Source organism: Coturnix japonica, chromosome 18 (genome assembly GCF_054131305.1).
Source record: "Coturnix japonica strain WE chromosome 18, WE-NBRP24, whole genome shotgun sequence".
Taxonomy (NCBI): Eukaryota; Metazoa; Chordata; class Aves; order Galliformes; family Phasianidae; genus Coturnix; species Coturnix japonica.
The window spans coordinates 13,910,992-13,925,074 of NC_140680.1; the positions used below are offsets into that span (position 1 = coordinate 13,910,992).

A 14,083-nucleotide genomic window follows, 5' to 3' on the forward strand; every position below is an offset into this window, starting at 1 on the left:
AAAATCATTTGTAAAACAATGCATTATCTCTTTAAAAATGGCATGAGTGAGAAGCGCATTACATTACATAAAGCATTAAAGGCTCAACATTTCAAGTTTAAATTTAAACTGGGTTGGTAAGAAAGAAGCTTTGTAACCTGGAACAAAGCAATCAGCATAACTGAACAGTGGGTTTGCTCCCAGTGGCGTTCAGTTTCCAAATCAGCTTTACTGAGCAACAAAATCATTAATTGTGAATAAAATTGGGGGGGGTTGTTGTTCAAGATGGGATCTCCCACATAGAGTGCCATGAAGGTGTACATTAAGAGTGGTCAGGTGCTGGAATGGGCTGCTGTATGGGAACTGCTGAGTCACAGCCTGAACCACTGATTGAGCACCTGGGGAAAGGCCTCTCTGTGCTGGAAATGTTAGCATGTATCTCCCTGTTGGAGTGGGACAAGGGTTAGTACAACACAATACTTTCGCAGAGTCTATTCCTAGGGCTGTGCAGCAGACCTGCAAGTGTGCACAACACAGAGTATAACTGGGCTGCACGTGCTTGAACTTTCTCTGTAATCGATTTATTATATTATATCATTGTATAATTCTGGCAGACACTGTAGCACTGAATGTTTCACCATGAGCTCTATTGCTGTAGGGGTTTCACTTCGTATGTCAATCAGTGCAAAACTAACTGCACCATCAACATTGATTAGCTCACGAAGGCTTTGGCAACTGCAATAACCTGTTACTTCTAGGTTGTTTTTCATTAGCTGCATGTACATTAAGGAATGCCAGCACCTACACAGTTCAGCTTTGCAGGTTCACAGGAGGAGCCCAGCAGGGCACATAAGGAACTAAATAAGGATCCTTAGTGGGATTTTTAATTTTTTTTCTTGGCTACAGAAAACTGCAGTGATGTAGCTCACAGGGCAGCACTTCTGCCATCAGCCAGTGGATTCGACAGCTTCGCAGATAGCATAGGCTTTCCATTTGTGAAAGCTTGCTTGACCCAGGGGGCCATTAGCAAGATCTATAGGCAGAACAGCCACTCTCTGACAGCAAGTAAGTGAATTTAGTGCCCTGGGTTGACCTGTCCCTGGTATCTTCTAACATGGAAGATGTCACCTCAAAAAAACTCCCTCTGCATTTACTTGCTTATAAATGTCTGATACTTCCCACTCTCTTTGCTTGTGTTGCTGGCAAGAATCTGACTCTACAGGAGTCAGATGACCAACCAACACCTCCCCTTGTGTGTGTGGAAAGAGTCTGAGGATAAAATCAACTGAGTTCCACACTTTCATACTTTTTCATCACTAAGAAGAGAGGGAGATGCTGCTCCTGCCAGTGCTCAGTACAGTCACCCTCCAGAGAAAGATGCAGCTTATCTTCAGGGTTAATAAAAGCAGTAACAACTGGTATGTTTTGTCAGGCTTCCAGTAATTAATGAGCAAGAACATTTTTTGTGCCAAGTGTTACCAAAACATCTCAAGCTTCTGTAAATACCACCAGAAAGATGGATCAAGGCTGCCAGCACCAACTGTAATGTTGTCCCATCCCAGTGCTTCACTGCAGTACACACTGATAAACCCACAGCTCTCTGAGGTCTCACACCTCCTACTGAGTAGGAGGTTCAGATGGTAGTCCTGCTGGAACAGCACACTGGTAGCAAGGGCATTTAGCCTTCATAAAACAAGAAGCTCAATAGGTGATCCAAAGATTTAGGTGTCTTATTGAAATAATCATGGTAGAGTAACATTTTCCAGTGTGGGAATGTCTTTTCACCATATCCCATTGGCCTCCTCACCACCATGCAGCCCATGTTGTCAGACAAATGAGTCAAATGGTGGGAGTGACAGCAGGTTTACAGCTGCTGTCCCTGGTATGAAGACCAGTTTACTGCTACCAGCTCTTTGTCAGAGTCTTGGTTTTGAAATATGCTTTTCAAGTCTACCATGTTTGTTTTATAAGATGCCCTTGACTTCAGTTTTAAAATGTGGATAAGTGAGTAGTCTTTGTTCATACAACAGCATACAGTTGTAATTATACAAAGGTAAAGTAAATGGATACCCAAAGGTTATATAGAAAAGACTCACCAACGTTGAGGCTCCCTACAGAAAATCCATGCAGCAGCAACCTCCAAAAAGAAACACTGCCTTAGTGGTGGTCAGCACTTAAATGGGATCTAGGAGAGGAGCACAGCTGAATTACTTTCACCTGTGCTCCCACAGCTGACCCGTCACTTGCGTCAAATGGTTTAATCAGAGGTTCAGGCTGTGATCAACAGTTTCCCATACAAACAATCATATAGTTGTTGGTACTACTAACTCAAAGACATTTTAAATAGTTGTGGAGTTGTGTCAGTTATGAGAGATACCTACTTTAGGTGGAGGGAATGGTATTTATTGGAACTCTGAGGTTTCCAAGACCCAGAATGGGCACGTCTAAGTTTAGACTATCCAACATGAATTATATAAATTGTGGTCACTGCATCACGTACTAATAAGCACTGGTCTACAAAGGCAGCTTACTCACATTTCTCTTGGGGAGAAAGTCAATTAATAACACAATGACTTTTTCCAAAAATGGAAGCAGTCCTTGAAGGAAACCAAGTGAATAAAGGGGAAGGAGAAATTAAAGATGACCCAAAAGGATGTCAAAGCTGACTGCAATTAATGGATCCAGAATAGATTTTTAGGCATGAATGTTGGGAAACGTATTTTGAGTTCTATATTCTTCCCCTTATTAAGATCACTGGAAATCTTTAATTGGAATCCCACCCTCTTCCATGACCCAAATCCGGAGCAGAAATAAATGGCACAAGATTAAAATGGCCCAGTGTAAAATGAGATGTCCTCTAAACAATGATTTGTAATTAAGAAGCAACACAAGTCAGCTTTAATTGTTTTAAAAGCCCCGTGTTTTTGTCCATCAGTCCAGTATTCATACAAACAAATTTCTCAATGACAATATGCTCACAGGCAATACATGGATTCTGAGAGGAGTAAACTGATCAAGTAGTAAAAAGTATCCCAAAATTGTGAGTTCTTTGCTAATGAGTTTTGGTTTCCTGACTTTATTGTCAGTAGGAGAATAAAATAATTTCTAATTTCTTTATTCTTGTTGGTCTTGGCCACCTCTGATCCTCTCTTGTGTGATATTCAAGCAGTAACCCCTAATTCCCAGCTGAATGCATTACCCTGATTGTGACCTGCAATCCTAGTCTGTCTAGATGTGTAACAATAGCACACTTGCAAAGCCGAGGAAAAGAACAATCACCTCCCCAAACCGTAAGCTTGTTCCTCTAGGCTAGACTTTGAAACTGAATCAAGTGGCATTGCTTTTATTCCCAGTAAAACAAGACTGGTAGTAATTTAGAACTGAACAGACCATATGAGGGGCTCAGGGTGGTTTGTACTTTCAGAGATTTGTGTGGTTTTTTTAATTAGAATTTTATCTTCTGTGATGATTTAAGACTTGCAGCAGGGCTCTCAGATGAACAGGAATTGACCTGTCCTTAACTGTTAGCAGTTTGGAAACATCAACCATCCAGGACACAGCTCAAGAAATACAGTTGTTCCCTTTGCTCCTAGATTAGAGGGACTGCCAGGAATTGGAGAGCTATGTAGTTCTTTACACAGTTCCAATTAATACAACACTTGAGCTTTATTCTGTGAAAGTACAGTAACATAGAAAACTCCTTGGAATTCCCTCATCAGCTCTATTAGTTTTAAAAATACATGTGTTGGTTTTATACCGACATCTTCAATCATGTTTAGTGCTCCAATCATAGGGTTAGTAACTCACAGAGCTTTAGCTTCAATAAATCTCAGAATGCATGCATGGCGTGATTTAAGAAAGATATTTTACTTGTGTTTCATACACAAAAAGAAAACCTGATAATCAACAGTGGCTTAAAAAAATTAACACTACTTCACTTCTTCACAAGTGTACAAAAAAAGAAAGAATGAATTTACATTCAACGGTAAAGCTTAAAGTCCACTCTAATAATAGCTGCATTGACATTCACATACACAAGCACGGAATAAATATTTCAGGATTCTTATAAGAGCATACAGCATACATACAGTACTTGAATGTTACGTAATAAGTGTTAATAGGGTCAGAAATTCATAATCTCATAGAAAAAGTAAAATTAAAGTCAGAAAAGGGTGCGTAGGAAGGAACACCAAGGTACTGCACAGAACTAGCAGGTTAGTAAATCCATTTGCGTGAGGAGTTCGCTTCTGCTTCTTCATATCAGGACAGTTTATTTGCAAAGGTGTATTCAAAGTGCAGATTAATGCAAAAAAATTAAATTCTCTTATTCATTAATAACATGCAAGAGGCAGCCCCCAAGTGACCCGACAGAATAAAGCTGTTATTGGCAAGTGGCCGATATAATACAGATGTTTCAGGCAATTTTTCTAAAGCACTTTAGTAGCAGCAATTTTAATTTAGAATGGCTCTAGATTGACTTCTGTTTGGGTTAAAGGGCATCATATTTCTATAACATTTACAGCTATATTTCTTTATAAATAAATATCTCAGATAACAAATAGCATAGTTAACATTTCTTTTTTCTCTCTTTTGCATAAGTGTCGTGGAAAAACTCTGACCTTTTCAGAGACAAAATGTGCAAAATAATCCAAGAGTGGCAACAGGGACACAGAGCATCACAGTCAGTCGCATTCCCGGGATGTCAGCCCAACCCTCCCTACAGCACCAGGGCCTTGCCAGGATAATGCAGGGCTCCCAGGGACGAGTTCCCAATGGCTTGTTTGGTAAAAAGGTAACATTTACGGTATCTTAAAGAGCTGTAAATGCGAGGGGTTTTTTGTAGGAGTGTGTACAATACGTCATGTATAAGACTCAGTATTCCCACACAACGACTTCTCAAGGTCTGAAAAGTCTGGCCACCTTTCAGACATTTCCTCCACAGCCTGAACATCTCTGAACGTGTATGTTCATTAGGTGTTTCCTCTGTTGCATATTTACCAGCTCTTCTTGCATCTTATAACCTGATTTCTTATCACCTAGCTGACATCTGCACACAAAGATTTCCATCAGATAGAGGGTGCACAACATTAAAACTTTTAAACCTGTCCTATAAGTGTCATCAAGACAGGAGCACAGGAACCACAGTGCAGAGAGTCCAACCTCTCACTGGCTGTACTGTGAAGATTCTCCTTTTCGGCGTAGGAGAAAGGAAACTTGTGTCTGCTTTTTAGATTCTGAAAACAAGCCAGAGTGGAGAAAAAGAGTTAACACCAGACTTAATAAAGCTTTTTTTTAAGACAAAACCTGTTAAGCAATTTAGACAGACACCATGAATTTCCTGCGGATTTTCTGAAGTCTGTACAGACAGGAAATTTGTTAACAGGAGGAAGAAATTGAGAGTTGCTACATAGGAGAAATCTGCCATTATTACAAAAACTGGCTAAGGGGGTTCTTTCAGTATAAACCCCTCACTGATCACTGTTCTCAGTGGTGCTGTTGCCCTTTTCTTTTTTCTCCTGAGTCTTGTTTCCCTTCTTCTTTTTCTTCTTTTTCTTGGTCTCTTCCTTCTTGCCAAAAGTAATGAAGTCACTTTTGTCAATTTGGCTGTTTGGTGGCTCCTGCCGGATGGAGATGATTGCGGGAGATCCTGGGATAATGAATTTGTCTGGCAACTCACCAGGACCACCTTGTTTCGAATTGCCGGGTCCAAATTTAAAGGTCCAGCTGTTGCTGTTCACACCAGCTCCCACTGGGGGGGACATCTCTCCTGCCTCAGGTTCTGAAAGAGTCAAGAAACAGCAAGAAAAGCTTAAATCATGACATACAAGCATTCAGTGAGTATTTAGCTGCATAAGAGATGTCTATGGCTTTAGCCTATGTCTGTGCTGAGTCTTGGTGGCATGGCTGCCCATCTGGGTGTTACTGACCAGTCCATGTCCCAGCTGTTCAGTGCTAGATTGACCCCACATACTGCTTGGCCCACGTACTCTGGATTCCTTGTTGTGCCAGATTATTGTTCTCTGTATTCTTTATTTCTGAATTTGAAGTGCTCAGAATAAGAGACTGTTGTGAAACAGCCCACTGGGGTGTCCTATGTGGTGAAAGCCAAGCATCAGTGCTGCATAGCACAGGGCTTTGTTTGAGGGTGCCAAATCTTTTGGGATAGTGTTAGAGGAGTGTCCAGGGCAGAGGGAACCAAACTTATACACTAAGTTCCTTTTTTCTATTGCAACGTCACAACAAAAAGGCTGGAAAAAAATCAGCCTCATGACCATCTCATGTCTTTTTGAATTAACATTGCTATATGGTAAATCACAACATGTTGTACAGGCTTTTATATAAAAGCTCTGTCCCCAGATTTAGCCTCACACTATGGGGCAAGTTCTTCATTTTCCTTCCATGATTGGGCCAGCAAGAAGGAAACCTTCAATTTTCCAGTGTAATGAGACAATTTTACATGATAGAGAATCTTCAAACCTTGTTGTATTGTGTTTTCTTACATTCTGAAAAGTATTTGAAGTTTACACTGTTCCCAAGTTCAGGCAGGTACACCATAGTCACTTTAGTGTATCACTTTAAGTACTTGAGGGATTCTGGACAGGTGAAAGCTCAGTGCTTATGCATTGATCCTAAAGGCCTCAGATCTGATGAAAATGTTCTTATCTATACCCTAAAAGCATGGTATTAACATGCCATGCTTGTAACACTCGTAGCCACGCACAAATTCTTGCAGTAATACACAAATGCTGCTAATCCTGTGGATCTCATGAAGTCTCTCCACTGCATCCTGCACTGCAGCTGCCCAGCTAAACAGGCCAAGAGCTCCAGTGGGAAAGAAGGGATGGTAATGATGTTCACACAGTTTTCTGTGTAGTGAGGTAGGAAGTATGTTGTATGCACATAAGGCTTTCCAGATTCAAAAGCTAAGGGACACAGTTTGTTGCCTGACAGCTTCTCTCCTGCCTGGCAGCAAAACACTTCTGGCAAGGTGATTCCTCTTCACCTTTCTCATACTTACATGGTATGCCCATGTTACAGAGCCAAAGGGATCTGTACACATCAGCATTGTCTCTGACTTTACCTGTGTAACAGTTTTATCACAGGGAATCTTTTTAAAAGAGTTTATATGGCTGCTTTTACAACGTGTTTTTGGATCAAGATTTAGAAGAGCTTCTTCATTTCGCCTTCAAACTGCCTTTGATGATGAAGCAGCTTTAACTTTGAGTTTATGTTCTTTCCAGGAACTGCTTAAGTACTTTTAGTGACCTTAACTTAATCTCCTGAGTCTCAAATATCTTTTTTTTCCCTTCAAGATATTATTAATGCAGAAGTTCCTCTATTTCAATCTGGTCAGCTGGAGCTGTTCTGTACATTTCCTACGCCCTTAACTCTCAGCTTCAGATTCATTTTTAATGTTTATTGTTGGTAATGGAAATGTCCTAAGAAGCCCTTTCATACTAAATACATTAATACGAACCAGCTTTCATTTCTGCTTAATGGAGTGTTTTGGTCAGGTACATTTCATATTGCTTTTGTTTCTTTGAGGCGATAAATAACAAATGTGAACATTGAGATGTGAAATGTGTTCTGGCTTATTTCCAAATTATTTATCATTTGTCTCTTTCCAGCAATATGAAATGTGAACTTCCCCACAGTACACAATAAATTAAGCCCTGTTTGACAAATGAAGTCCTCTTTCCCAACAAGGCAGTGCAGCTTTCATTCCAAACAATGCTGGCCTACACCCAATGCTATTTTCCTGTTCTTGGCAGAAACAAAACAAAATAAAACAACCCACGAACAGCTGAAGGTGACCTCCAACCACTTCTGAACCATTCCCGCTCTGGCTGGGCATGGCCCTGTAGCAGTGAACAGCCTAAAAATGGGTTTGAGAAGTGTAAGGTTGCAACACTGCTCAAGGGACCTCACTGCCATCACTGCATGGCCAAAACACATTTTCTTTTAATGTGTGGCCATTTGCTGTTTTAACATGTGGCCACAGCATTTCAGTGTGGCCACACTAGGCTGAAGGTAGGGAACGACTTTATATTACCTATCTTGGTAATAAAAAGAAAACTTGCAAGAGCCCTTTAGAAACAGAGGGTATCCTTGCAGTGCAGTACATTTTTTTCCTTTGAACGAAAGCTCTTCCTAGGCTAACAGCCTGCACGTACATGCCTGCATTACCGAAATCTGATTGAGAACAGGATACTGACCCTTTAATCTGGTTCTGCCCAGACAAATCCACTCACCAGATGAAGTCAGTAACATTTATCACAAATCCAGCTGACATCATGCAGCCAAACACAACGAGCCCACCATTTCGTCCTTGCAATCTCTATTCACTTAAAGACTATGGTGCTTGCCTGCATTTCTACGTGCTTCCTCCCCCCACCCCCCGCCCAGACCTTGAATGTTTGTTGTCCACACAAACTAAGCATATCAATTATATTCCTTAATTCTCGCTAAGCCAAAGGAAACCAATTATCCTTGCAGCTGTGTGGAGAGCTCACATGCAAAAAGACTGAGATGGGCAGAACATAATGAGTTAATAGCATTTGTTTCCTAGGAGAGGGGCTTCTGCAGCCTCCTCGGGATATTTCACTTCTGCTTGATTTACCAGGTAATGTGTTTGCATCTGGATTGGCAGGCTGGAAGGTCACAGTTCAGCCATCCTAAAAGCACTGTATGTTTAGCTATTTCAGATCAAGGATAAATGTCACGTACCACCGAGTTTCCAAAGCTCCCTCCAACATCTCTTTCTTATCAGCAGGAATTTAACAACAAACATTTTCCACTTAAGCACTATTTTACATTTAATGGGATTAGCTGTGCTTCTCTTGCATGCTCACTGGGTCTTGTTAAATGCCTTCAAGTTGTTTATTAAACTTAGAGGAATATCTAAATAAAGCAACTCCCCCAGATACATTTATACCACTTAATCTGAAACATTAAACTTCTCTTCCAACAGCTACATAGGTGGCTGGGTGGTTTCCTTTTGGCACAGGGCATACATAGAGGCATACACCCTGTCCATTTCCTGCTGTAACTTTGGAGGCTGGCTCCTCTCCTGTTTGGCTTATTCTCCAGGAATATGGCAGCCTTCATACAGAAAGAGCAAATCACTTTCAAAACGTGTGCATGCAGCAGAACACGGAATCTAGGTTGCACCTGCAGCTCCTGATGCTCTCTCACCCATGTGTCTGCATGCTAAAAGGGAAAATGAACTTTTCACCCCTTCCATTTATTCATACTCTCAAAATACAACTGTCTCGGTGGACTTTAAATGGAACACACAACCGCTGAGGTTTTGCAGTCGAGTAGTTCATGTGTTTAGTTGGTAAGAAAGGACTTTGAGGTTGTCATTCAAAATACCTATTTTTCAGGCCAGTGACTGTTACCTGAAATGCATTGGGCAGATCTGGGTGCAAAAGAAAACCCAGATCCTAAGATCAGCTGAAAGTTTGAACCACTTGCTGTGGTGTTTAGCTACTTTTTCTCTTCCAGAGGCACTACAGGTCACATGCTGTGGCCCTCCACTTCCACAGGGCTTTGCAATCATACAAATCACAGCCAATAAGCACTTGCTCATCAAGACCTAACAGCTCTGAAAGCACCTACACACAGCATCATGCGGATCTGTCACTGAAATGTGTGGTGCTGTCCTTCCAAATACAGGTCTTGCAAATTCACTCAGTTGAAGGGTTGCTGTTCATCAGCTTGTAAAACCAGCTGAGCTGATGCATATGTGGAACAAAGTCAAAATACTGAAAGATGGGTACAAACAGCCTGAAATTGAGACATACTCTAAATGTAGGGGCAGATTCCTGCTTACAGGATGTGGAATCTCTCAGTCCTCCCATCAGTAACCCATCAAGCCTGGACAGAGACTGCAGTTTGTATCTCACTGACATTTTTCTCTCCTTTTTGGTGCACTTTCTTCCTGTCCCTGCATAGCCCCACAGCTCCAATCTGCTGTTTACTAGGAACAGGTGGTGCTCACTTCCCATAACGCGAGCTGCCTGTATATCCTGAGCATCACGTATATCGGCACTACCTCCTCTGCCTCCACTGCTTTCTTAAAGAACCTTTGTCAGGAGAATCCATGCTAGAACAGATGTGCCCTGCTCGGGGGGGAGGAGAGGAAAGCATTTCTATGCAGCTCTGGCTCTCTGCAGAGACATTTCTGACTGTGTGACATCCTCAGCCAAGACAGCAGCTTGCTTTCTGTTCACTGCTTTGTCCCTGTCTTTAAAATTTCGGTGGCTCACGGACCCAGGATACACTTTAAATAAAAGCTTTCAGTCAAATCATCAATCGTTATAAAATCAGAAAGAAATCTCTTCGATTTTCTCTTTTTCTAACCACCAGAACACACCAACTAAAGCCGCTGTGAGTCAAGGAATCGCCCATCATTAATCACAGACCCTTCTGTCCCCAGGTCAAAGTGGCAACCAACATTAATTAAATGAATTTATTTTAAAATGGAGATCAGGCAATAAGCAGGAAGCAAATTGCAGAGAAAGCTAGTCATTAACCTGATTTCTCCTTCCCAGCCTCCTCTGCAGAGGCTGTACCGACTGCAGCTTCTGCCTCTGGCAGGCTTAATGAATATTCACTGCTCTAAAGAGCCCGACATCCTGCACTGATTCTGGAACAGCACATCAAATGCGAACACCGTGCACTGCAAAAACCCTCCCTGTGTCATCTGGAGAATCTCTGCAGATATTCTGTCTTCACTGATCACCCCTAAGCCTTCTGGGGATTAAAATGCCCTTTTAATCTTTATTTTCTTTATTTATTTTGGAGGGGAAATAAGAACAACAATGAAAAATACCATCAATGAAGAGCAAGCAAAAATATGATTCATCTGGAACAAAAGTGAACCATTTTAACTACCAGTTTGACAAATAGTCCCAGCCATCTCTAAGGACCGTGCCAGTTTGGAATCCTAAAGGAAAAGCAAACAATTCTCGCTCTCTGCCCCTCCATCTGTTTGACCTGTCCTGCACTAATGACTCACACAGGAGGAATGAACAAAAGGAGATCTTTTGCCCACTGAGGAGCCTGTAGCTTTAATCCACTGCTTGGATTTCAAGGCAGTAACGTGAAACAGGGTAATTATAGCACATATGCTGTGGGAGATCTGTAACCTCCCACTGCTCCGACATGCAGCTGCACAGGGTGGGCACAGGGTCACTCCCAGCTCCATCTCAGGTTACTATCCATGCTGACACTTAATTTAAATAAAGGTTACCCATCTCATTATAAGAAAGCAACCTTCCATCACTGTGCATTACAGCAATTGTCCCTGATACCAAATAGCTCTGCCTGTATATTCCAGGAAGCATGCAAGTAAACATTGATTTGCTTACAGCCACAGTGCAACACACAGAGCAGCCCCAAGCTCCACTTGCTCTCTTATCAGTAAAAAAGGTTTACAAACTGGGATGTCTGACCTGTGGCTCAAATCTCAGCCTGGATGCGATCAGGATGGAGGTACCATCTTCTAATCAGTGTGGTAGAGGCATATTGGCTCTGTTATTTAGAGATATTAAATATTGCGAAGACAGCAAAAGTCACTTAGGGAGAGAAAGCTCTGAACAGCAGGAAGAGATCTGTGCACTGGCTATTCTGCATTATGGGAAACCAGAATGGTTACTGCTTTCTGTCAGATTTAAATAAATTCACTCTTAAACACAAGGACTTTAATGTGCAAGACAACAGGCTCACAGAGCACCATAAATCCTGCTGTGAAGGTGAAAAGGAGGAAGCATTTGCTGGCTGGTGCTGCAGCACATAACAGCATTCTGCAGACGACCCCTCCCTTCCCCTGTGCCTGCTCGACAAGCTCTTGAACTGTGGCCAAGAGCACAGATGCACTGTCTATATGGTCACCTGCTGCCACTGGAGGCCACTCTGCTTCTATGGGGTGATGACAGCAGCAGCAGCATGGATCCACAGCCACCTTCTGCCTTTTGCCCTGCATCACAGGCTGCCTGTGAGCAAATTCCCAAGGAAGGAAAATTTCAAGTCAGGGGATTTCAGATTAGCTGAAGGTAGGATTAGTTATTCTCCTAGCATTGGATCTTGTGGAGACAGGACTAGTATGTTTTTATTCATGTCTGCCTTAGGAAGTGAACACTCCTCACTGAACCCCAGAATCATAGAATCGTTAAGGCTGGAAAGACCACTAACATCACTCAGTCCAATCATCACCTCAATACCACCACATCACTAAACCACCTCCCCAAGTGCAATGCTGTACCTCCAGCACAGTGACTCCACCACCTCCCATTCCAACTCCTCACAAGTACCAGTCTTCACAGCTGTAAAAACCACAGACAAGACTGACTTCAGCTGTTCACGTCACCATTGGTGCAGGAGGAGGACAGAGCCCAGCAGGGCTGCCAAAGCCCAGTGCTGATAGGGAAAAGAGAATCTCCACTTTTTAACTGAGCACAATTTATAGAAAGGCAGTTACTATGGAAACCTGCAGCATCAGCTTTAGCCTTTTGAAGCAGAACCCAATTTTAACCAAATAATCAGATGATTGAAGCAGTAGAGAGAGGAAAAGGGGACACGTTTATTTCAGTGCTTTTAGAGGCATCTATTTTAAACATGAATGGATTTGAGAGCTTCACCACTTGGAGAGGATTGCATAGTAATGACTCATGGACACCTAAGAAACGATCTTAGAAGATAATCTTTTTCTCAGCATTTGTGTTCAGCCTATAGGCCTCAATCATTCTTCCTGGATTCAGTCCTCACCCCAGCAGCTCAAACCACTGTAATGCCAGGGATGAAGTGCTGCAGTGGGAAGCTTTCTGCTTGGAATTGCCTTTCAGAAACCACACAAAGCTTCAGAGCATGGGCAGTGCAGTGCCTTGTCCTTCAGAGGGACAAGAGATTTCATCATTCCGAAAGCAAACTATACCATACAAGAGCATAAAATCAATTTAGACCTGAGAAAACCTTTAGCTGACCTACTCCTACTGAGTATCACTGAGTGTCTGCAAACTTTATCCTCTCTGAAAGCCAATTAATGAAGCAGTCAGCAACCTGCTCTAGCAGAAGTGTGCTACTCTCATAGCTTCCATCCTGTCCATGAAGCTGAAGATGCTGCAGGCCTCAAAGCAAGCTCAGGCAGCTGCAGCATTTCTTCCCTGTCCCCAGTACGAATCTCACATTAATAGCTTCCTAACATCTCTGTTACAATCACATCTCATTATTATTCTTTTTTCCTGATCTGGGATGAATGGAGCTAATATTATTTCACATCAGCTACAAAGGAGCCTTAATTAAACGTGATGGGTAACTGCTAATACAATATGATAAGCCTCCAGGATATGCACGCTATATAATTTCTCTATTTTTCAGAAGCCTTTAAACATTCTCCATGGAGAAGATGGAGGTGACCTTGTGCAGACTCCACACATTCATTCTCCTGCCTGGCTCTTTCAAGGAGAAACAAGGCTTAAAGTTTGAGGACTTTTTCTTGGGCAGTAAGGAAATACAGATATTAAGATCATTTATGGTCTTCTTGTGCCTTTAACCCTTTAGAGGAGATTCTTTTAGTACTGATGAAATGAACCAAACTGACCACCCAGAATCTGGATCTGCCACAGTATGGCTTTAAGCCTTCTACCTGTTTGCACTGCCCTGCAGCTGAAGGTGCCCTCTCTTCATTGAGAAGACAGTAACTGCTTGAACCACGCGATGAACATTTTACATCAATAGATACATACTGCTGAATGTTGCAGATCAGCATGCAGTCCTGCTCTAGTTGCCTGTTGACAGCCAACTTAAATGCATTTACAAAGCTCCTGATTCATTTGTTCCATTTGGTCTCCACTGAAATCACAGACTGTAAATGCACTGTAAAGGCCATATAATGCAGGAACAAAACCAATTTAATGAAGATTACTTGAGGGGGAAATAATGCACAATTGCAGAACATTAAGATACGGTGATCAAAGTGGAAACGAGATCAAAGTTGGCAGTTGCTTGAACTGGAAAGCACCACATTGCATCAGTCACTGTAAGGAAGGTTGCTGATCCCTTCTGTCACTGTCTCTAGCACTGCACTTGCTCAAATATTCAT

The 14,083-nt window shown here is 42.0% G+C and overlaps 1 protein-coding gene across 6 annotated transcripts in view; it reads right to left on the reverse strand.

The window, feature by feature from the left end:
• Positions 1 to 2,847: 2,847 nt before the first annotated feature.
• Positions 2,848 to 14,083, reverse strand: part of LOC107320367 (protocadherin alpha-C2-like) — a 63,634-nt gene continuing 52,398 nt past the window's right edge. For 4 of the 6 annotated variants that reach the window (XM_085519327.1, XM_085519328.1, XM_015876123.3 and 1 more), the window contains one exon: positions 2,848 to 5,758. In XM_085519327.1, the coding sequence (XP_085375453.1) occupies positions 5,448 to 5,758 (311 nt within the window). In that variant the 3' untranslated portion in view covers positions 2,848 to 5,447. The remainder of the gene's footprint in view (positions 5,759 to 14,083) is intronic. The other 2 variants (XM_085519329.1, XM_085519331.1) reach the window with 1 other exon arrangement.